Source organism: Ipomoea nil, unplaced genomic scaffold (assembly GCF_001879475.1).
Source record: "Ipomoea nil cultivar Tokyo-kokei standard unplaced genomic scaffold, Asagao_1.1 scaffold0688, whole genome shotgun sequence".
NCBI classification, from domain to species: Eukaryota; Viridiplantae; Streptophyta; class Magnoliopsida; order Solanales; family Convolvulaceae; genus Ipomoea; species Ipomoea nil.
Genome location: NW_017617116.1, coordinates 6,468,244 through 6,491,048, shown reverse-complemented (window position 1 = coordinate 6,491,048; position 22,805 = coordinate 6,468,244). Strand labels below are relative to the sequence as shown.

Here is a 22,805-nt window from a genome sequence, read left to right as displayed (position 1 = left end):
GACGAGGATGGATAAAATTCCGTTACTACTACCAATGCTGTCTACAAAGAGATTTTCAATAATGTATAATTCAAGTTATTGATATTATGTTTTTTTATATACAAAGATGACAAAATTGCTATATATCTACATAGAAAATATATCTTCCGTATAAATAATTTCTATAACTGAGTTGCTAGAGAACGAGCTAATTAGTCCAACTAATACAAATTCTAAACATAAAATCTCTAAAGTTGCAGCACCGAATGCGTATATCTACACGTTAACTATTAATTGGGCAATTATTTACTCGAATTCAAGTATTGATAACATCAGAAAACATAATCGGTGCAACTCAATTCTTCAATTATATTTTATAATATTCGATGTTATAATTTATACAATTGTATATCGATCTAAATATTTTTAAAATATTATAACAAATTTATTCCGTGCAACGCACGGGCGCAAATACTAGTAATTGACAAAACAGAAAGGAGCTACAAGGCATATCCCTTGAGGAACAACTCCCCATCGGCACACAGAATCGGGAACACAGTAAGCAGACACGTTCCAATTTAGGTTGTCGAACATCACGAAACTCCCATGTTTATGTTTATTATCTCGGGATCGCAGCTCACACGTCATCACCTCAACGTCCTCCTCGTCTCTAAGGTTGACGGTGAAGTTGCCAAATTTTGCAATTTTGATTTCCTGCTTGGGGAGACTGCGCCCGTTTATGTCGCAGCCTGCAAACAATGTATCATCACCATCCATTAGGTTTTGGATCTGGACGGTGTAGGTGGTGGTGGCGGTGGAGGAGACAGAAGTGGCCGCCGGAATCGAAATTGAGGCGTTGAGGATGAAGACAAGTAGAGAGACCATAGCAAAATAACGAGACTCCATAATGACTTGAGTTGACTTGATCTATTTGAAGTTTGAACCCAAATTTATAAAAGCCAAACAAAAGAAAGATGGGCATACTGCAGTTGGCAAGTGAATGTGAAAGCAAAAACATAGTAAACAATTCATTTAAAGTAAATATTTTTTATATTTCTAATTTAAGAGTCAATGCATTATTTTTCTCATATTCATTAATTATTACATTTGATTTATTTATTTTTTTACAAATCTTCCCAATCCTTAATATTTATTATATGATGTGTTGTTGACGCTATACTGACTATATATAAAATCATATGAATAATCAATTTAATTATATAATTAATTGTAAATGTATCTAATTAATATGTACAATATTAGAGACGACTATATTAACTATACAAAATTTTAATAAGTTTGTATGTTATTAAAATACATACCTTACTACCAAATATATGTAAAATCAAATTAAATATATTATTATAGTATTCATTTTAATATATTTTATTTTTAAAATTTTTAATTAAATAGTTCATGATAATATAATTTTTTCGTGCATTGCACGAATAAAACACTAGTCATATAATAAATATGACTACCATATAAATACGGGTAAGCAAAGATCTAACCTCTGTATTTAGTAAGTTATCATGATTTTACATCCTCTCAAACACTCTGTCGGGTCGTGGTGGGGTCCTTTAAAATTATGGATTTAACCTTTTTGGCAACGGTTATCGAAAATCATGCACGGAATAGAGTCTTAACTTATAAATATAATAGTAATTACTTTTAATGAATTATTGACTTTGTTTGTTCCTTTTAGGCTGTTCTCGTCCCTGAAAGAGGACCTCTTATAAAATGATGTGTAGAATAATATGGACTTTTTATTTTTGTTTTGTTTTAATTTTTTTTATCCCATGTGGCTTGAAAGCTTGGTGTTTTAGCAAGCTTTCAAGCCTTTTGACTATTCTTTTACTTTTTGTTACTTTAATATTAGTTTATTATTATATTTATAATATAATATAAAAGTGAGACCACTTTCTAAAGTGAGAGAATATTGTAGGGATGTATAGAAAATAGTTAAAGAATTACAAACTTCATGATGTGAAAGCGAGGTTCATTTTTTAAAGTGAGAAAATATTGCAGCAATAAGGATAGTCTTACATCACTTAATTGCAAGCCTGCAAAATGCCTTAAAATATGTGTTCAAATTTAAAAAAGAGGAAGATATACAGTATGAATCTACAGTATATAAATTATGGATCTATAGTATAGAAATTATGAATCCACAGTATATAAATTTTAAATATGAAACAGTGCACACCTTGTAAATATTGCGTAATGCAGGTAGCAAGTGAATGAGAACAGGAAAACAACGTCAATAATTCATTTAAGTAAATATTTATTATATTTCTAATTCAAGAGCCTATTCAATGCATTATTACCGATATTCATTATTTGGGCATTTGCTCTCTTTTTTCTTTTTTTTTTTTTTCAAAAATAACTCCTTAATATTTATTCAATAATGTGTCATTATTTGCCCACAATAATGTGTCATTAGTGTTGACACTATATACAGAGTGTATATACAACAACATGAACGAAGCACTTTGACAACTTCTAGAAGCTTCTCAATCTCTGAGATAGGGAAGTCAACCCTATAGGATCATTTTCTAGTCATGCCAACATCACATTAGTTGCAACTATCTTAAAAGCCACGTCATTGTTTGACATGTCTCTAGTTTAATTTGGTTGTGGATTGAATTGAATTGGTACATCATTACAATATTTTGAATTATTTGTAAGATTTTATGGGATTGTTCAAAAATAATAATAAATAAGTGTTCACTTTGTATATCATTTTACTTGTTATTTTTACTATTCATTAATCATTAATTAAATCAACTTTTTTTTATTTATTGATTTTTGTGTGTGTGTTTAATTGCACTTTTAATGTAATTTTAAAATATTTAAATTTAATACTATCAAAAATTAAATTGAAAATAATATCATTCTACTCTTATTAATCAAAGACGAGCTTGAATTATGAGCATTCAGTAGGTTATGGCCAAAAATGGAGCACAGAACAGTTGAAAGCATGAAGTAGGCATATCTCTTGTGGAACAATTATCCATTGGCATAAAGAATCAGGATCACAGTAAGAAGAAACGTTCCAATTTGGGGAGTCGAACATGACGAAACTCCCATGATAATGTCCGGATCGCAGGTCACACGTCATGGTCTCAACGTCCAGCTTGTCTGTGGATCCGAGGTGGACGGTGAAGTTGGCATGTTTTCCAATTTTGATTTCCTTCTTGGGGAGAATGCGGCCGTTTAAGTCGCAGCCTGCCCACAATGGATCATCCATTAAGTTTTCGATCTGGACGATGAAGGTGGAGGAGACAGAAGTGGGTGTCGGAATCGAAAATGAGGCGTTGAGGATACAGAGAAGAAGAGAGATGCATATGGCAACGTAACGATACTCCATTACTGGGAAATGATTATCAGAGCAGATGTGATGCAGAAGGAAGGATATGATTATATATATTTTTTGTGCGTGCTGAGTGCTAACGTATAAAATTAAACTTGGTGTAGTTGGAATCTTTTTTTTTTTTTTTTAATTAATTTCTGAAAATTTTATCACTTTAATTTTTCTAATCTATAACAAAAGTACAAAACTAATAATATATGGGTATGTGTGTATATATGGGTATTGGTTACCACTTACCAGATATGGGTACTCCACTGCTACTTGAACTAGACTCCCCGGCACAGACGTGTAACGGATATATATTCATCTCACTTGTCCGGGACCAAAAATAATCAATCTTTATACCATTAACCAGGGTTTATAGTGCATTGTAAACTTCGGTGCATGTGAATATTTTATGTTGTAAGTTTTTGTATCTCGTGTTATGAAATTATGTACTTAAGTATTATATTATGTACGTACCTGAAACACATTAATAATTGTGTCTTATGTAATAAATTTTTATGTCTTGTGTTGTGAAATTATGTACCTATGTACCTAAATCAAATTTGAAAAATATAAATAAATATATAACATGTGTATATATGTTTTGTGTTGTAATTTTGTATATTTTATATTATAAAATTCTATACCTTACTTGTATGAATTTTATTGTAACTGGTCGTTTCCATCTCAGGTTCATATATAATGCTATGTAGATCCTGTTACACGATATAAATTGCAATATCCCTAGCTATCCTCTCATAACAAACTAACGTAACAAAATTAAAGTTTCCACTAACTTGAGTAATATTTGGGCATATTTTTGTGTGTTCCAGCTGGCCAGGTTTGATTATTATTGTTTTTGACTACCATACGTAAATTAAACATATATACATACAGGTGTTATCTTTACGAGCTACCAAAACCGGGAGCGTTATGGTGTGCAACCGTGCATGTGTACTATGCATGGTGCACAAGGTTGCAAAAACAACGTCGTTTTGATGTTCGATTTAAAAAAAAAAAATTAAAATTGCATAACTACACATCCATAACTTCATAACTATAAATCCAGAATTACATAACTACACATCCATAACTTCATAACTATACATTCAGAATTGCATAACTTCATAACTATAAATCCAGAATTACATAACTACACATCCATAATTTCATAACTAAAAATCTAGAATGTGAAATTATAAAATTATGAACATATGTTTACGTAACTAACAGCAATCGAAAATGATTTTTTTTTTTATTTAAGTAAAACGACGCTGTTTTTACATCCTTGTGCACCATGCATGGTGCACACGGATGCACAACATAATTTGCTCCAAAACCAGCTGCCATGCAATCATCAGGATCTTTAATATCTTCATGTCCCTGGGATCCCAGAATCAAAGGATTATTTTATCACTATTGAGCATATAAATATTAACGTGCAATCTAACTATCAGCTTAGACTTTTAGTTGAGATGGAGCACATGCTTCAATTTAGTTTTAGAGTCATGCCAAAAGTTGGTCCACGTGTTGCAACCATGCCAAAACTATATATCTTTTTTATGTAGAGCCATGAAATATTTGCATAAAACCATTAATTATGATTTAGTATATTATTCAAATTAAAGGAAATTTTCATCCTAAGAGATCGAAAAAGTTTTAGAAGATGCTAGACTGATTTGTTCATATGGTTTTATATACGCTCGGTATATAGCGTCAACAACACATCTACAAATTTAATAAGAGCGAATAATGTTAGGCCCTTAACTGGAATAAAAAAAATGTCGGTACTAATTGTTTCTTAAAATGAATGGTTCATATTATTTTGATTTTAGTATCTTTTAATGATTTTCCTTATTTACCCTCTATTATATTATTTTCTTCCCTTAAATAACCCTAAATTCCGTTAGTTTAAACTTTAGTAACGGAATATTCCGTTAGCTATTTATTATTCTTAACATACTCTTAATTTATATAAGGTCTTAGGTTTGAACCTCATCCCAAGTATAGTTGGTATAATTGTTAAACATATATTATGAATATGTTAAAATGTATTAAAAAAATATATAATATAAAATTTAACATAAACTTTGGTCAAATAATTAGCTCAACTAAATACATAGCATTCAAAGTTGAGCATCAAAGATTATAAATCAGGAACTACTTTAAAGTCATTTGATTTTCTTGAATTTTTTATTAAAAAAAAAAAAACAAACAAACAAATTTAGGTTAAGTTTTTTTTTTTTTTTTTGTTTAATTAATATTCTTTTGATTATATTTAGAACAAAACTTAATATTTCAATTATGCTTTTACATTATTGGAATGATTTATGCCATTATGGTATTAATATTTTTTGTATTTTTTTTTATAATGGTACAATTGTACATTACTTAATTTACAAATATTATACTATTATTTTTTTTATCGGACAAAATTGTTCTTACATCATTGTCAGACCTGCGCGGCCTAACAACAAAGTTATTGATCATAAATACAATTACACATGGACTCTAAAACGGTAGGATCATTTTCCAAATAATTGACAATGTTAACATCCTACTAGCTCCAATTGAACAAGTTTACACATCAAAAATTTATCAATGCATGAAAACCTTATAAAGAAATTTGTAAGTTAATTTTTACTATATCATTATATTAATATCTATTGTAACCATATATTTTGAATTATTTATTATCATCCTCTATTGACAGCAATTGTAACAATTGTCATGGACAAACTCTCAAAACAATTTGTCGCAACAAGGAATGGAAATTAAAAAAAAATCATTGATTTCTTTATTGTTGAAGAAAAGTATATATGACAATTTATTGCTCTTATTAATTAAATAAATTAGTGCCTACAACAAAAAATAATACATATGCATTTAGTTAATTTAGAATTATATGTATATAATGCTTTATTTAAAAAAAAATTATTCATTATAAAAAAATTTAAAAGAAATATAATTTCATTAGTTATATTATCTTTATTTTCTACAATTCAAAGATTCCTTACCTTCAAATTTATTAATTTATTATATTCACTACATTGTTCATTGTCTTCTTTTTTACATTATCATTTAATTAAATATCAAAGTTATAATACAAAATATGTTTTATATATATATATATATATATATATATATATATATATATATATATATATATATATATATATATATATATTTATTTATTTATTTATTTATTTATTTATTTATTTACCAAGTATTTTATACAAATATAATAAATATTAATATTTTGTTCAATACTTTCACATGATAACCTACGGCACACATCTCATAACACATGTAGGGAAAAAACTACCACTACTAAATATCAATAGGTGTTTGTACGCTAAAGAGTTTATATTACAACTAAAATCTCAATCATATACACAGCAAGACAAATCTAAAACTTCCTACACCATAATCTTTGCATCTCATTGCATGATGAATCCTTATATGCTGTTATCAGTAACCTAATAGCAAATGACACACTACCAATAAAAAACAAAAAGGACATGTACTGAAGATGAAAACAATAGCAATACTACCCAAAAGAGAATTCAGAAGAATTAGATAAATTTAAACCAAAAGTAGTATTTATTTAGACGATATCGCTTTAAGACTAAGTATTTAGACTAACGTTATTACAAAGTTGCAAACATTTATTTTAGGGACAATTATAATCAATCTCTCATATATTATCTTGCATTTATATACTTGAAATTACCGATTTAAATAAACAAATTCAACATTTATTTACCTATGCATGAACATCTCCTATATAATATTGCATTAATATAATTTGAAATACTTATTTAAAAATAATTATTGGGCATTATACCATTCGCGCAAAGCGCGTAAAAAAACTAGTCATATAATAAATATTAAGGATTACATCTTTTTTAAGAAAAAAAGCAAATGTAATTAATGAATATGAGAAAATAATGCATTGACTCTTCAATTAGAAATATAATAATAAATATTTACTTTAAATGAATTGTTTAATTTGTTTTTGCTTTCACATTCATTTTTTTTTTTTTTTGGCTTATAAATATGGGTTCAAATTAAACAGATCGAGGAAGCTAGACATTAGACAACGTAACCAAAAAAAATTTCCAAAGTAGTCATCATGGAGTCTCGTTATTTTGCTATGATCGTCTCTCTTCTTCTCTGCATCCTCAACGCCTCCTTTTCGATTCCGACACCCACTTCTGTCTTCTCCTCCTCCTCCACCTTCATCGTCCAGATCGAAAACTTAATGGATGATCCATTGTTCGCAGGCTGCGACTTAAACGGCCGCAATCTCCCCAAGCAGGAACTCAAAAGAGGAGAAGAAGCCAACTTCACCGTGCACCTCGGATCCACAGACAATGACGACAAGCTGGACGTTGAGACCATGACGTGTGACCTGCGATCCGGACATTATCATGGGAGTTTCGTCATGTTCGACTCCCTAAATTGGAACGTCTCATCTTACTGTGATCCTGATTCTTTATGCCAATGGAGTGTTGTTCCAGAAGGGATATGCCTAGTTCATCGTTTGAACTGTTCTGTGCTCCATTTTTGGCCATAACCTACCGCATGCTCATAATTCAAACTCTTGTTTGATTAATAAGAGTTGACTGAAATTATTTTCAATTCAATTTTTTTATTGTATTACGTTTATGATCAGTAATTAAATAAAAATTTAAATATTTAGAAATTACATTAAAAGTGTTGTTAACCACACAAAAAAAATTTAAAAAAAAATATTAAAGAAAATTAATAAAGAAAGAAAGAGTTGATTTGATTAATGAATAGTAAAAATAACAGATAAAACGATGCAAAGTGAGCATTTATTTATTTATTTATTATTGAACATTCCATAAAATATTACGAATAATTCAATATATTGTAATGATATGCCATTTCATTACGATCAACAACCAAATTAAACTAGCTGAATACAAGAGGGCTCGGAAGGCTTTGCTAAAGTTTGGAGGTGTGGACTACCATTTAATAGAGTTAGGCAAGGAACACATGTGAAAAACTATTGACAAGCTAGGTTGACATGGACAACTCAAATTGATCATGAGACATGTTGAATAATGATGTAACTTTTAAGAAGACAATTGTGACGACTAATATGATGTTCCCGTGATCGAAAAATGATTTTAAAGTGTCAACTTCCCTATCTCAAAGATTGAGAATGTTCTATAAGTTGTCAAAGTGGATGGTTTGTTCATATTGTTGTAAATACACTCTGTATATAGCATCAACACGAATGATCGTGGGTAAATAATGACAACATTATTTAAGAAATATTAAGGAGTTAGTTATTTTTGAAAAAAAAAAAAAAGAAATGGCTAATTAATGAATATCGGTAATAATGCATTGAATAGGCTCTTGAATTAGAAATATAATAAATATTTACTTTATATGTAATAATGCATTGAATAGGCTCTTTGTTTTTCTTTTCTCATTCACTTCCGACCTGCATTATGATGTAGAACCGTGTCCACCTTGTCCTTGCATTATGCCCACCTTTGGACTCAAGGCTAAGTTGGGCTTGGGCAACTCCTTCACAAGACCGGGATGGTCCAATATTAATTGTTATGCCGTGGAACCGTGTCCACCTAAGGTGCGCGAGGTTAAGATTTAAGGTCCGTCATTTTAACACCTAAGGTACATCTTTGTAACATTTAAGGCGCGTCATTTTTACACTTTACTTCTTCCTTCCCGTACGCATTTTTTTTTATATAGTTTTCATTGATTTGAGTTGTTGATCTTGATTTGATCAACGACTCAAATCTTACCGCATATTCACACTTGAGACTTTCTTCCTACTAAATGTCATATATATAGTCGAGATTTTTTGTGCTTTGGCTAAAACGTACAAAAGTTATTATTGTTTTTTGTTTTTTTTGCCCCTAAAAGTTTATAGTTTGTTACTTTTTTGCCGCGTGTAGGTAACGTACTACACCTTGCATTGTGCATAATAATTTTATTCTATACTAATTTTTATAATATATGGGAAATATGTGTTTTGCCTAAAACAAAACATTTTTTTCTCAAAGTTTATAGTTTGTTATTTTTTGCTTGCCTATAGGTAAACGTATTACACCTTGCATTGTGCATAATAATTTTATTATATACTAATTTTTATAATATATGGGAAATATGTGTTTTGACTAAAACAAAACTTTTTTTTTTCTCAAAGTTTATAGTTTGTTATTTTTCCCTTGCGTGTAGGTACACTCATTGAATTGTGCATAATAATTTTATTATCTACTACGGAGTAATTTTTATAATATATGAGAAATATGTGTTGGCTAAAACAAAACTTCTTTTTGTTGTTTTTTCTTAAAAGTTGATAGTTTGTTATTTTTTGCTTATTACATGTAAGTAAACAAATTGCATTGATTATTTGTACTGTAGAGATTGTTAGATGGTGAAACCACCACTGTACTACATGTGCCTTCACAACAGTCTTCATAATCGTCTCATCTCATCTGCACTTCACAATCACATGGCTCTTCACATGCATATGTTGAAAAAGTTTGGTTTTTGGGTCTATAAATACAGCTCTGATCTCCTTCTTTAAAAAAATATCCACTTCTCTCTTCATTCTCTCAATTCTCTAATGCATTTCAGTGGCAATATGTGGTACATTTATTTCATGATGATGATCTTGCTGGTGGATTGTAGCCCCCCTGAGAATCCCATAAACTGCACCAATATTTCCAGAAATTGCACCATCACCAATAAGTACAGTGCGTTCCCGGACAGCACAATCTGCCGAGCAGCCATTGTTGAATTCCCAAAGACGGAAAACGAACTAGTTGCCATTGTTGCCCGTGGAACCAAGGAGAAGAGGAAAATGAAGGCCACAACTCGGTTCTCCCAAAGTATCCCTAAGCTGGCGTGCCCTGGAGGTGACAACAGTCTTCTCATTAGTACGAAATACCTTAACCAGATACTAAAAGTCGACGAGCAGAGCATGACTATGACGGTAGATAGTGGAGTGACCCTCCAGCAGTTCATCAGCGAGGCTGCCAAGGTTGGGTTGGCGTTGCCATACACACCATACTGGTGGGGCTTGACAATGGGAGGGTTGATAGGTACTGGAGCACATGGGAGCACGTTGCGGGGTTTAGGCAGTGCTGTTCATGATTATGTGGTTCGTATTCGGATTGTCACTCCTGCTAGTCCTGAAGAGGGTTATGCAACTGTTCGAGAACTCGAAGATGGTGACCCTGAGATCAATGCAGCTAGGGTCTCCCTTGGAGTGCTTGGAGTGATTTCACAGGTACCTAATGCCAAGTGCCAACATTATTGTTATTGTTATGAAATAAATGCACATTAATTAACACAGTGAATTGTGGTGATGAAAAAAGGTGACTCTGAAACTGGAACCAATGTTCAAACGGTCCATCACCTACATAGGGAAGGACGATGCAAAGTTGGGGGATGAAGCAGTCGTGTTCGGGTCCCAACATGAATTTGGTGACATTACTTGGTTTCCAAGTGAGCACAGAGCTCTGTTTCGTGTTGATTATCGTGTCCCAACAAACACACCGGGTGACGGTCTCTTTGATTTCTTGGCATTACAATCCGCAGATTCAGTTTCATTGGCAGAAAATCGAAATGCAGGTTAATTACCTTAAAAAAATTTGTCTGTGGATATGATACTAGTACGTAATTCAAGATTTCTGTCATATATATATAGTCTCTTCTGAATATGTTATCTTGTTTGTGCAGAGGAAATTCAGGAATCAAGAAATGATGCAAATGGGAAATGCGCAAAAGCAATTACCTCTAGAGTCATGACTGAATCTGTCGGAAATGGATTGAAAAACAACGGTGATTGTTACATCATCATATTTTATAATGCTGAATTTTACTAGCTCTGACCATTTTTTTGTAACATAAACAGGTTATAACTTTACTGGTTATCCAGTGATTGGATATCAAAATCGACTGCAATCATCTGGTTCTTGCCTAGACAGCAAAGAGGACAGATTAAGAACCGTTTGTCCATGGGACCCTAGAGTCAAGGGATCATTCTTTCACCAAACTACATTCAGCATTAGCTTGTCCAAGGTAAAGGGCTTCATAGAAGATGTGCAAAAGTTGGCAAATTTGGAGCCAAAAGCGATGTGTGTTCTAGGGCTCTATGGTGGCGTCGTCATGAGATACATGACAGCTTCAACCGCCTACCTAGGTAAACAAGACAACTCCATGGAATTTGACTTCACCTATTACAGAAGCAAGGATCCATTGGCTCCGAGGCTTTACCAAGATGTCCTGGAAGAGATCGAGCAGCTCGGGATCTTCAAGTATGGAGCCTTGCCCCACTGGGGAAAGAACAGGAACGTGGGGTTTCTAGGCGCAATCCACAAGTATGCAAAGTATAGGGAGTTCTTGAAAGTTAAGGAAAAGTATGATCCTGCCGGGTTGTTTTCAAGCGATTGGAGTGATCAAATTCTTGGTCTCAAAGATGGTTTAGCCATTACAAAGAAGGGTTGTGCCTCTGAAGGATTGTGTATATGTTCAGAAGATTCTCATTGTGCTCCTAGTAAAGGATACTTCTGTCGTCCAGGAAAAGTGTACAAGAAAGCAAGAGTCTGTACTAAGATTAACACTACTTAATCTTGTGTTAGTTCAGTACTATATTACTATACAAGTACAAAGTATTGTATTTTAACAAGCTTGAACTGGTCAGCTATATGCAAACAACCTAGGCCAATTTATCTCAATAAATTATGTTGGTTTATTTTCTTGTGCTCATTTTTTGGATTAACCAACTTTAGTAACACATTAGCATAGACTTAACCTTAATTAGGATTAAACAAAAAATAACATTTCCTTAAACCTTTGATTATAACCAAATGAGACCAGATAATTGTATGTTAATTAAGACTGCCAATAATAAACCTCAAGACAGTGAGAGAGATCATCGCCAAGGCATACCGCTTCTGAAGCAGCCATCCATCGACACACAAAATCAGGAGCACAGATTGCCGACACGTTCCAGTTCAGGCTGTCGAACAACACGAACCTGCCGCGTTTATCGCCGGACAACAGGTTACACGTCAGCGTGCGGTAGTCGTAGTCGTGTTTGACGTTTACCGTGAAGTTGCCCTGTTTTAGAGATCGGATTGACTGCCGGGGGAGACGCCGGCCGTCTAAGTCGCAGGCTGTCAGCAATTCGTTACGGATTACGCTCTCGATCTGGACGGTGAAGGTGGTGGCGGAAGCGGCCGCCGGAATCGAAAACGAGGCGTTGAGAATGAAGACCAGTACGAGTAGAGAGATTAGGGCAAAACAACCAGATTCCATGCTTTCTTCTTCAATTCTTTTTTTGCATTGCCGCTTCTTCTTTTCAATCCATATTTAAATAAATATTCAAATTAAAATAAATTACCAACTGGCAAGTGCTCATGTGGAAAAGTGAAAAAATCAATCCAATTAAAGTAAATATTTATATTTATTTATAATATGAAAATAATTAAAGTTAAACATTAATGCTCAACAAGCAACAACCAATTAATTAAATACATATATCTAATTTTCTATACTAGCCGTTATTTTTATTTTTTATTTTTGACTATTAATAAAATTAGATTAGATTTATCATCATAACCTTTTTAATCGACTAAATTCAGTCTAAAGGGTCTGTATATGTGATTAAACTTATCATTACTTTCAAGTTTTAACCCTTTATGAGCCAGTTAACCTTCCAACAAGCGTGTATATCTTTATAAAATGTCAATTTTTCTCCTCATCCAAATAATATAACTTATACTAGGTAATCCAAAAAAGTTGTAATTTTTTCATATAAAAAAAAAAACTTATATTATAGGCAAATGCATGAGAGCAAATAATTGTGGTACAACCTTTAGACAATGGTCAACATTAATTAAGTCCAATAATAACTCACAAGACAGTCAAAAGCAGCCATCACAAAAAGACAGATCCCTTCCGAAACAACTTTCCACCGGCAAACGGCGCCGGGAGCACAGTAAGAAGACACGTTCCACTTCCGGCTGTCGAACATCACGAACTTCCCGTGTTTATCTCCGGATCGCAGATCGCACGACATGGTCTTCGAGTCCTTGTCGTCTCTGAGGTGCACGGTGAAGTTGGCTTGTTTCAGAATTTTGATTTTGTGGGTGGGGAGACTGCGCCCGTTTATGTCGCAGGTTGCCTCCAATGTGTCGGGCATTATGCTTTCGATCTGGACGGTGTAGGTGGCGACCGGAGTGGCTGCCGGAGCCGAAAACGCGGCGGCGTTGAGGATGAAGAAGAAGAGTAGAGAGATGGCGAGACGAGGAGACCTCATTTTGATTTTGAATTCGGAATAAAATACCAAAAGAAGAGATGGGCACCTTTGTAGCTGGAAATTTGATTAAATTGATTAAATACCCATTTTTTTCTCCATACCTCATCCGACAGTCCATCACGGGAGTCAATGCCTACATAATTTAATTTTTATAAGTTTGACCCAAAATTCTTTTTTTTTTTATTATTACAAAGGAAGGGGAATACCCATATAATCTATGCCTATACTGAGGCACGAAACCTACACCTCTCACATAGGAGGACAATCCGATACCAGTGGACTACAAGCCACTTGGTTGACCCAAAATTCTTTTATAGAATGTGAAATTTGATTATAGAATTAATTACCAAAATGGTCCATTGACTATAGTGAAATTATTAATTTGGTCATTGATGATTTTTTTAACCAATTAAGTCCCTCAATTTTTAAAATCGTAACCAATTTGGTCCTCCTTTAGTCAACCATTAACTTGAGATCAAATTGGTAATTTTGTTATAGTCAAATGACAATTTCGGTAATTAACTCTTGATTATATTAACTCGTTCATACTCAATATATATATATATATATACACATACGTTGATGGACAAAGTTATAGAACCCAAGCGATCGGCTCTAGCGTGGTTTGTCGGTTAGTGTCTAAGAGAGTGCTCGACATTGGACCCTCGGGCTAGGTAGTGAAGTAACTTCTAATAAAGTCTTTCATGCCTATTTGAAGGTGAATATTTAGCAAATTCGGAGGCATTATCGAGATTTATGGAGATTTATTGCCTTAATGAAATACAGAGTAGTTTTCTTTTCATAAATTAGGGAGGTATTGTAATGTTTCAGGTAGCTTGTTAGCACCAAATTCAAAATCCAGGCAGTGATTTTAATCCGAGATTTGGAGGATTTATTACATAACTTCATTTTCTTATTTGGTTTAGCGCCTCTGGTATAAAATCTTAAAAAATAGTAAGAAAATGGTTCTGATTTTTCACGAGCTTATGGCAAAAAAACTGTTTTTTTTTTTTTTTTTTTTTTTTTTTTTTTTTTTTTGCTTTAGTTCTCGTGTTTTAACTTTTTCGTTATTCTTTACTTAATTCAACTAATAGATTTAGTTGGCCGGCGACTATCGAAAGATCATAAAATATAACTAGTAGAGTCAAGTTTTAGTTACTTTAGCTTACAAGTGTTTACAGATTGTAAAATCAATAATGGTGTAACAAAAGTTCTTTAATTTAGTTCTTTTATTGTCATTGTTGCATATACAAAAGTTCAACCTCTCCCAACAACATTTCCATAACATTCATTATTCCAAAAAAAGGCTAAAACCCCAACCCTAAGGGCCCCCCACACCCTGACCTGACAGAGTATTTGGGAGGATGTAAATTATGGTGGCTCGGCCCGACAAAATAGAGGTTAGACCGGTGCCGACCCGACAAAATAGAGGTTAGACCGGTGCTCACTGCGCACAAAAAGCTCAAGCCCCCCTCACTTTGTGAGGTTACCGCTGGTAAGACTCGATCCCTGGTCATTATTTCAAAGTTTCACCTCTATGACCAGTTGAGCTACCCATGCGAGCATTTCCATAACATTCATGTCATTACAAATGTACAATCCTTCCATTTCCGTAGTATTTTATTATTAATTGAACTCTTTTCTTTTTTTTTTTTCAAGAATCACAAAGAAAGTAGGACAGTTAGAAACGGTTTTTGTTGAAAGAACGGGTATATACAAGAAACGGTGGCACGATATGATTGAATATACCCTGTTACAATATTGATCTCGTTGAGATTTCATCATCCTCCAAATCCCAACCGTATAGAAACGTCTAAACTGCAGTAATTTTCTTACCTTTCCACCACGCGTAAGATTTCTTTTAATTTCTTGCCGTTCTTCATCATCTCGCCAAAACTTTCCGGCGGTAATTCAAATTTCTAACCCGTATAGTATATACATTCAGGTAAAGGGGATGTCTTTGATGGATAACATGGTGGTGGATCCTATAAAGAATGCGTACGATGATCTCGTGAATGCAGCCACGGCGGTGCTGGAGGCGAAGCAGAGCTGCAAAGGGCAAAAGACGACGGCGGAGGTCGACGCCGCGCTGGAGAAGTTCAGGGAGCGTTGGGATTCTTTCCAGTGCGTCTGCGACGGAGCGCAAGAGTTTCTCGAATGTGTGAGGAGTAGCATGGGGAGTAACGCGTCACTGATCGATGAATCCGGCCACAACGTCGCCGGAAGGTTGGAACATGTTCTGTCCGCCGGTCCGGCGGCTTCCCAGACCGGTTTGGTTCAAACAGATAATGAACAAACAGCCAAGGATTGAAGTCTGGTTTTTTTGTTCTGCTGCAGATTTTGTTTTAGATTGGTTCTGAGATTAGAAATTTCCAATGCACATATAACTCTTTATACTTCATGAACAATAAATACAATACTTTTTTAGTGACGGGATGAATTAGTGTGTACTGGATAAATTCCGCCACCCTAACCAGAAAATGACCACAAGAAGACAAACCAACCAAATTTGCTCGAGGTAAATGATCCTAGGTTGTCTGCACATAGCTGATCATGATCAGTTCAAACTCTTTAAAATACAATACTTTGTATATAGTAATATAGTATTGAACACAAGATTAAGTAGTGTTAATCTTAGTACAGACTCTTGCTTTCTTGTACACTTTTCCTACACGACAGAAGTATCCTTTACTAGGAGCACAATGAGAATCTTCTGAACATATACACAATCCTTCAGAGGCACAACCCTCCTTTGTAATGGTTAAACCATCTTTGAGACCAAGAATTTGATCAGTCCAATCGCTTGAAAACAGCCCGGCAGGATCATACTTTTCCCTAACTTTCAAGAACTTCCTATACTTTGCGTACTTGTTGATTGCACCTAGAAACGCCACGTTTCTGTTCTTCCCCCAGTGGGGCAAGGCTCCATACTTGAAAACCCCGAGCTGCTCGATCTCTTCTAGGACATCTTGGTAAAGCCTAGGAGCCAATGGATCCTTGCTTCTGTAATAGATGAAGTCAAATTCCATGGAGTTGTCTTGTTTCCCTAAGTAGGCGCTTGAAGCTGTCATGTATCTCATGACGACGCCACCATAGAGTCCAAGAACGCACAACGCTTTTGGCTCCAAATTTGCCAACTTTTGCACATCTTCTATGAAACCCTTCACCTTGGACAAGCTAATGCTGAATGTAGTTTGGTGAAAGAATGATCCTTTGACTCTAGGGTCCCATGGACAAGCGGTTCTTAATCCGTCCTCTTTGCTGTCTAGGCAAGAACCAGATGATTGCAGTCGATTTTGATATCCAATCACGGGATAACCAGTAAAGTTATAACCTGTTTATGTTACAAAAGATAATCAGAGTAAAATTCAGCAATGTTTTGTATGCATGACTATGATGATGTAACAATCACCGTTGTTTTTCAATCCATTTCCGACAGCTTCAGTCATGACTCTAGAGGTAATTGCATTTGCGCATTTTCCATTTGCATTGTTTCTTGATTCCTGAATTTCCTCTGCACAAACAAGATAACACATTCAGAAGAGAGTATGGCAGAAATCTTGAATTACTAGCAACCATACACAAATTTTAAGGTAACCTGCATTTCGATCTTCTGCCAATGAAACTGAATCTGTAGTCTGAAATGCCAAGAAATCATAGAGACCGTCACCCGGTGTGTTTGTTGGGACACGATCATCAACGCGATACAGAACTCTGTGCTCACTTGGAAACCAAGTGATGTCACCAAATTCATGTTGGGACCCGAACACGACTGCTTCATCCCCCAAGTTTGCGTCGTCCTTCCCTATGTAGGTGATGGACCGTTTGAACATTGGTTCCAGTTTCAGAGTCACCTTTTTCATACAATTTACACCACAATTCACTGTGTTAATGTGCATTTATTTCATAAAAATAATAATAATGTTGGCATTAGGTACCTGTGAAATCACTCCAAGCACTCCAAGGGAGACCCTAGCTGCATTGATCTCGGGGTCACCTTCTTCGAGTTGTCGGACAGTTGCATAACCCTCTTCAGGTGTAGCAGGAGTGACAATCCGAATACGGACCACATAATCATGAACAGCACTCCCTAAACCCCGCAATGTGCTCCCATGTGCCCCGGTACCTATCAACCCTCCTATTGACAAGCCCCACCAGTATGGTGTGTATGGCAACACCAACCCAACCTTGGCAGCCTCGCTGATCAGCTGCTGGAGGGTCACTCCACTATCTACCGTCATGGTCATGCTCTGATTGTCGACTTTTACTATCTGATTAAGGTATTTGGTACTAATGAGAAGACTGTTGTCACCTCCAGGGCACGCCAGCTTAGGGATACTTTGTGAGAACCGAGTTGTGGCCTTCATTTTCCGCTTCTCCTTGGTTGCACGGGCAATAATGGCAACAAGTTCCTTTTCCGTCTTTGGGAATTCAACACTGGCTGCTCGACATATTGTGCTGTCCGGGAACGCACTGTACTTATTGGTGATGGTGCAAATTTTGGCATTATTGGTGCACTTTATGGGATTCTCAGGGGGGCTACAATCCACCAGCAAGATCATCATCATGAAATAAATATACCACATATTGCCACTGAAATTGCCCTTTACAAATTTTCTTGGGAAAATACCACTCTTCATCATATCCCTCTGCCAAAATATATATTGTTGGCACATTTATTTCTCAGTTATCACTCAAAACTGTTGAGTTAAACAATCTGAGTAAAACAAGCAAACTACAGAGGTTTACGAAGTATTTAGGCTACTTCAATATAACCAAGGCACTAAGTAAATCCGTTCCTGTATAATAACCTGCAAATTAAAGCATACTATAACGACCAAGAAGGTGATAATAATCAAACTCGTGACCATTTGTACTAAATCATTATCCACTCACTCGGTCACCCCTTTCGGCGCAATTCTTATTATATCTTGTGTATACTATGGAATGCACATCCTTTTATACAATTTCTACATACAGAACCCTTTTCTACACTCTTCTTTTTCCCTCATTTACTTATTGAAATCATTATATCCATATCAACAATAAAACCAAAACCCATATCCTTCCTGCTGGCAATCAGCTTGTTAGATATAAAGTCATGAACTTTTCAGGTCAGTATATAGTATATACCCATGCAATGAACAATCGGAATTAACAAACAAAAATTTAACTTATTTAAAGAAAATATCTGGGTTTCAAGTGTCATCGTTTCAGAGCTAAGACTAAGAGTGCAGATACTCACTAGAATGGGGTTAATAGTACGTACCTTCTCGTCCGTTGCCTCTCCGATGTATTGACCGCTTGAAATCCTTGCCAAAACCTGAAATATGCTGATAAACCGCAGTGCTTTGTTCCTGTATTTACATTAAGATTAAGATTAAGATAATAATGAAGATGATAAAAGGTCAAAAGATTCTGCCGTGATGGATAACGATTGATTGGCTAGTGGATTATCCAAGTTTGACCTCAAAGTTTTTTTTTTTTTTTTTTTTTGGATTTTGGTTGCCGGAAATGCTGAAATGACGGTGGGCACAAAGGATTTTGGTCGCCGGGCTGGTCAAATGATGTTAAATAATTAAGTTGAATTTTTTAGTTTCGAATGATTTTTGAATTATTTTGAGATAGAGGGAAATCAAAAAAATTCGGGGCCAACTGCCACGCTGGCGATTCGTGTGCCCTTTTCTCGACCAATCACAGCACGCTACCGTTAGCTATATATACAGTTCTCCCGTCTGCGTTAACAGCATCGCTACAGAAAAGCCGCATTCTTCTTCAATCATTCACGAGTTTTGATTAGGGTTTTTGCTGAGTAAAAAATGAGTTCTAGCGGCGCAGGAGCGGGAAAGGGTGGCGCCGGAAGGGGCAAGCCTAAGGCGTCGAAGTCGGTGTCCCGATCGTCGAAGGCGGGGCTCCAGTTCCCCGTCGGTAGGATCGCGCGTTTCCTCAAGGCTGGGAAGTATGCCGAGCGTGTCGGTGCCGGAGCTCCGGTGTATCTCTCTGCTGTACTCGAGTATCTCGCCGCAGAGGTATTTTTTTCGCTATTCTATTGATCAACTACTGGTTTCTACTGAATCCGATTCGGTTATGTGTATCCATGTGTTTGCTATAGGGTTTTGTATGGAAACGATTTATTGATATGTTTTCGCATGAATTGTGTTTGGATGTTGTTTATTAAATGCTCTCGTGTTGCGATGTAGGTTTTGGAATTAGCAGGGAATGCAGCCAGGGACAACAAGAAGAATCGGATTGTGCCGAGGCATATTCAGCTGGCTGTGAGGAATGATGAGGAGCTGAGCAAGCTTTTGGGCAATGTGACTATTGCTAATGGTGGTGTGTTGCCTAACATTCATCAGAATCTGTTGCCCAAGAAGGCTGGCTCAGCCAAGGGTGACATTGGCTCTGCTTCTCAGGAGTTTTAGGGGTTTAGCGGATAGAAAGTGATAGTTGGACTTCTGTAAAATAGCTGTTTTTGTACTCGGGTTTATTCAATGACTTTATATATGATATAAGCAATTCAATTGCTGTTTTGGTTCAATATGCTGCTGTTTGAGGTTTTGATTTCAAATTCATTGGGTTAATTCAAATCATGGTTCAAGCACATTTGTTTTGGGGTTTATTGGCATTGCTTGAGATTTGATGTGTTTACCCAAGTCTGAGAATGCTGTGATGCATATGCAAGATACTGTCAAATTGCAGTGCTGTGGGCATGATGAATGAATGACTGTTCTTTGTAAATGAACTCTAATATTTCTTAATATATAGTGCTATCTTAATTTGATCTTTATATAGTTCTGGGTTGTCAGGTTGTGTGGAGCTTCATAGATGTTGATGGAGCTTCCAAATTGTCACTATGATCACATTGTTCAACTTGTTTTTAATAGTGCTTTCCCTTATTTAATTCATTGGTACGTAAAATTGCCAGTGTTTACTTTCAATTTGCTCTTATATCTGTCTTACTCTTATTACTTGAATAACATTGTGATTTGAGAAGCAGATTTGAAAATACTATTAATCTCTGGCAGTGAATATCTAAAGGTGTGTGCTTGACTATCCTCATGGAATCATGGGTATCCTACCATTTGTTCTTGAGTTTTCTTTTAAACTTTGCAGTTGTTCTTGTATATAAAGTTCAGATGTACAACTTAGAGAACGGAGACTGAAACAGAATATATATAAAATGGCCAGTTCATATTTTCTGATTAGGCTAATTGCTGAGTAAGATGCTTGCTTGCATATTCTTCAGATGTTGCAAAACCTGAAAAATGAAAACCGAAGTGCAGTTGTGTGGAGTTCAAGCATATGAAGCTGTTTCTCTGTTTCATTCTAGTTTTGAACTACTTTTGTTGCACTCCCTCGACTCTTAACGAGAATTTGCACCATTTGATGCCCAAATATTTTTTAGACACATGTTTAGAAACCAAAGTTATGGGCTTTATTTAAATGTATAAAAGAAATATCCTTAATTCTTACTTAAGAGTAGAGATTATATTCCAACACATATGCACCAATGCTATAGTTTTTGTAATCCAAAATGAAATTTAATAGCTTCGTTTTATTGGTAGTCACAGGTCTTACTAGGGAGGTATGAAATTGTTCTATTGTTGTGTATAAACACTTTGATAAATTTGTAAAATTTATCTCTTTTGCTGATAGATGGTGAAATTCTCTGAATTGGGTGCAATCATTTTGTAATTCATTTTCAATTGGAGTACACGTTTTAATATGCCAAATATATGAAATTTGATTCTTTACAGGTTTGCAGGATTCTAGGAGGTTCTGGAGATCCAAATTTACTGGAATATGAGAAGGCCACATCACCTGCTGAATCTTTTGTCCACACTTTATACTTCACGTGATTGGGGGTTCTTTTGTGGCCCAGAGCCTCATTACGTGGATCCAAAAGTATCCACCCTTTATTGTCCTCTCTCATCTCCCATGCACTATAAGTAGGCACACCAACCTCCACCTTTATGCAATAATACCATCAAGGAAGAGTCAATACACATACAGATTCTGATTCTGATTCTGATCTTGCTTTCTTAGCTTCTGAGCTGTATACTAGATCTGCTACAACCCTTGTAGAAGATATAGCTGTGTTAAATCTCTGCAGATTCCATGGCTTCAACTGTTGTGATGCAGTCAATTCTGGGAAGCCCAGTCACCAGCTTCAAGAACAGAAATGGGGTGAGCCAGTTTGTTCCTTCAAGCTACTTGCCACGGTTGCAGAGGAACCCTAGCTTTCTTGTCAGGAGCATGTCTGAGGTAATATATATGCCTTTGCTATCATGTTCAAGTTCATGTTTTTCTTGCTTGATCTGATGAGTCAAACGTTAATGGTCGTTTTTCAATGGTGTTATTGTTGCAGGATGATGCTGGGAAAGAGCAACCAACCACGCCGGTGACGGAGTCATCTACCACAGCGCCTAAACCAACTCCTCCTCCTTCTCCAGCACCCAAAGTGGCGGCGAAATCTAGCACCAATCTCTGGGACGTCTTCTCTTTCAGCGGTCCGGGGCCGGAGAGAATCAACGGCCGGCTAGCCATGATTGGGTTCGCGGCGGCGATGGGAATGGAGCTGGCCAACGGCGGCGACCTCTTTGCTCAGATTTCCAACGGCGGCGTCACGTGGTTCCTGGGCTCCACCGCGCTGCTAACGTTGGCGTCGGTGATTCCGCTGTTCCAAGGCGTGACGGCGGAGTCGAAGTCGAAAGGGTTGATGACCGCCGACGCTGAGATCTGGAATGGCAGATTTGCTATGTTGGGTTTGGTCGCCTTGGCTTTCACGGAGTATGTTCAAAATGGTCCACTTTTGCACGTCTGAAACCCAGTCCACTGTAACTGGGAATCGTGTTTTGTGTAGACAAGCTTTTGTTAATATATCTATCTATCAAATAAAATTATCAGTTGAGTATATACTTTGCCATAAGTCTTTATAAAAATTTTAGATCATATCAATAATGTAAAGATATATTGAACTCTACTTTTCTTGTGTACATGTTTAATAAAACATGTCCAATTAATAAGGTTACTTGTCTTTTGATTGTTTCTTTACTCAAATAATGTACATTTTTAATATATTAAAAGTACATTATTTGTGTACTAAATGTACATTATTTAATAATATGATCTATACAG

The 22,805-nt window shown here is 35.4% G+C and overlaps 5 protein-coding genes across 6 annotated transcripts; 4 read left to right on the top strand and 1 right to left on the bottom strand.

Annotated features, from left to right (window-relative positions):
• The first annotated feature begins 9,891 nt into the window (after nucleotides 1-9,891).
• Nucleotides 9,892-12,098, top strand: LOC109175341 (probable L-gulonolactone oxidase 6). Its single transcript, XM_019324597.1, has 4 exons — nucleotides 9,892-10,631; nucleotides 10,720-10,975; nucleotides 11,084-11,185; nucleotides 11,259-12,098. The coding sequence occupies exons 1-4, from the start codon at nucleotides 9,966-9,968 to the stop codon at nucleotides 11,972-11,974; spliced, it is 1,740 nt and encodes a 579-aa protein (XP_019180142.1). The 5' UTR covers nucleotides 9,892-9,965; the 3' UTR covers nucleotides 11,975-12,098.
• A 3,205-nt stretch (nucleotides 12,099-15,303) lies between these two features.
• Nucleotides 15,304-16,052, top strand: LOC109175298 (mediator of RNA polymerase II transcription subunit 32-like). The gene is made up of 2 exons (XM_019324540.1): nucleotides 15,304-15,516; nucleotides 15,613-16,052. Exon 2 carries the CDS (start codon nucleotides 15,622-15,624, stop codon nucleotides 15,976-15,978), a length of 357 nt encoding a protein of 118 aa, XP_019180085.1. The 5' UTR covers nucleotides 15,304-15,516; nucleotides 15,613-15,621; the 3' UTR covers nucleotides 15,979-16,052.
• Nucleotides 16,053-16,237: 185 nt separating this feature from the next.
• Nucleotides 16,238-19,034, bottom strand: LOC109175297 (probable L-gulonolactone oxidase 6). Of its 2 annotated transcripts, XM_019324539.1 has the most exons (5): nucleotides 18,937-19,034; nucleotides 17,606-18,316; nucleotides 17,266-17,521; nucleotides 17,080-17,181; nucleotides 16,238-17,001 (listed from the first exon to the last, which is right to left on the bottom strand). In XM_019324539.1, the coding sequence occupies exons 2-5, from the start codon at nucleotides 18,308-18,310 to the stop codon at nucleotides 16,286-16,288; spliced, it is 1,779 nt and encodes a 592-aa protein (XP_019180084.1). In that variant the 5' UTR covers nucleotides 18,311-18,316; nucleotides 18,937-19,034; the 3' UTR covers nucleotides 16,238-16,285. The 2 variants fall into 2 exon arrangements, with proteins under 2 accessions (XP_019180084.1, XP_019180083.1); XM_019324538.1 differs by lacking the exon at nucleotides 18,937-19,034 and having other exon boundaries at nucleotides 17,606-18,455.
• Nucleotides 19,035-19,394: 360 nt separating this feature from the next.
• Nucleotides 19,395-20,205, top strand: LOC109175331 (probable histone H2AXb). Its single transcript, XM_019324586.1, has 2 exons — nucleotides 19,395-19,696; nucleotides 19,868-20,205. Exons 1-2 carry the CDS (start codon nucleotides 19,487-19,489, stop codon nucleotides 20,087-20,089), a joined length of 432 nt encoding a protein of 143 aa, XP_019180131.1. The 5' UTR covers nucleotides 19,395-19,486; the 3' UTR covers nucleotides 20,090-20,205.
• A 1,423-nt stretch (nucleotides 20,206-21,628) lies between these two features.
• LOC109175280 (early light-induced protein, chloroplastic-like) lies at nucleotides 21,629-22,619 on the top strand. Its single transcript, XM_019324517.1, has 2 exons — nucleotides 21,629-21,932; nucleotides 22,036-22,619. The coding sequence occupies exons 1-2, from the start codon at nucleotides 21,786-21,788 to the stop codon at nucleotides 22,489-22,491; spliced, it is 603 nt and encodes a 200-aa protein (XP_019180062.1). The 5' UTR covers nucleotides 21,629-21,785; the 3' UTR covers nucleotides 22,492-22,619.
• The last annotated feature ends 186 nt before the right edge of the window (nucleotides 22,620-22,805 follow it).

What these genes read in the sequence shown, in the direction of transcription:
- LOC109175341 (XM_019324597.1), top strand. Translation starts at nt 9,966, where the DNA reads ATGCATTTCAGTGGCAATATGTGGTACATTTATTTCATGATGATGATC. An exon ending in TGCTTGGAGTGATTTCACAG is followed by an intron (nt 10,632 to 10,719) that starts GTACCTAATGCC and finishes TGATGAAAAAAG; the next exon opens with GTGACTCTGAAACTGGAACC. An exon ending in GGCAGAAAATCGAAATGCAG is followed by an intron (nt 10,976 to 11,083) that starts GTTAATTACCTT and finishes TTGTTTGTGCAG; the next exon opens with AGGAAATTCAGGAATCAAGA.
- LOC109175298 (XM_019324540.1), top strand. Translation starts at nt 15,622, where the DNA reads ATGTCTTTGATGGATAACATGGTGGTGGATCCTATAAAGAATGCGTAC.
- LOC109175297 (XM_019324538.1), bottom strand. Translation starts at nt 18,343, where the DNA reads ATGTGCCAACAATATATATTTTGGCAGAGGGATATGATGAAGAGTGGT. An exon ending in TGCTTGGAGTGATTTCACAG is followed by an intron (nt 17,522 to 17,605) that starts GTACCTAATGCC and finishes TGTATGAAAAAG; the next exon opens with GTGACTCTGAAACTGGAACC. An exon ending in AAATGGATTGAAAAACAACG is followed by an intron (nt 17,002 to 17,079) that starts GTGATTGTTACA and finishes TAACATAAACAG; the next exon opens with GTTATAACTTTACTGGTTAT.
- LOC109175331 (XM_019324586.1), top strand. Translation starts at nt 19,487, where the DNA reads ATGAGTTCTAGCGGCGCAGGAGCGGGAAAGGGTGGCGCCGGAAGGGGC. An exon ending in TCGAGTATCTCGCCGCAGAG is followed by an intron (nt 19,697 to 19,867) that starts GTATTTTTTTCG and finishes GTTGCGATGTAG; the next exon opens with GTTTTGGAATTAGCAGGGAA.
- LOC109175280 (XM_019324517.1), top strand. Translation starts at nt 21,786, where the DNA reads ATGGCTTCAACTGTTGTGATGCAGTCAATTCTGGGAAGCCCAGTCACC. An exon ending in TTGTCAGGAGCATGTCTGAG is followed by an intron (nt 21,933 to 22,035) that starts GTAATATATATG and finishes TTATTGTTGCAG; the next exon opens with GATGATGCTGGGAAAGAGCA.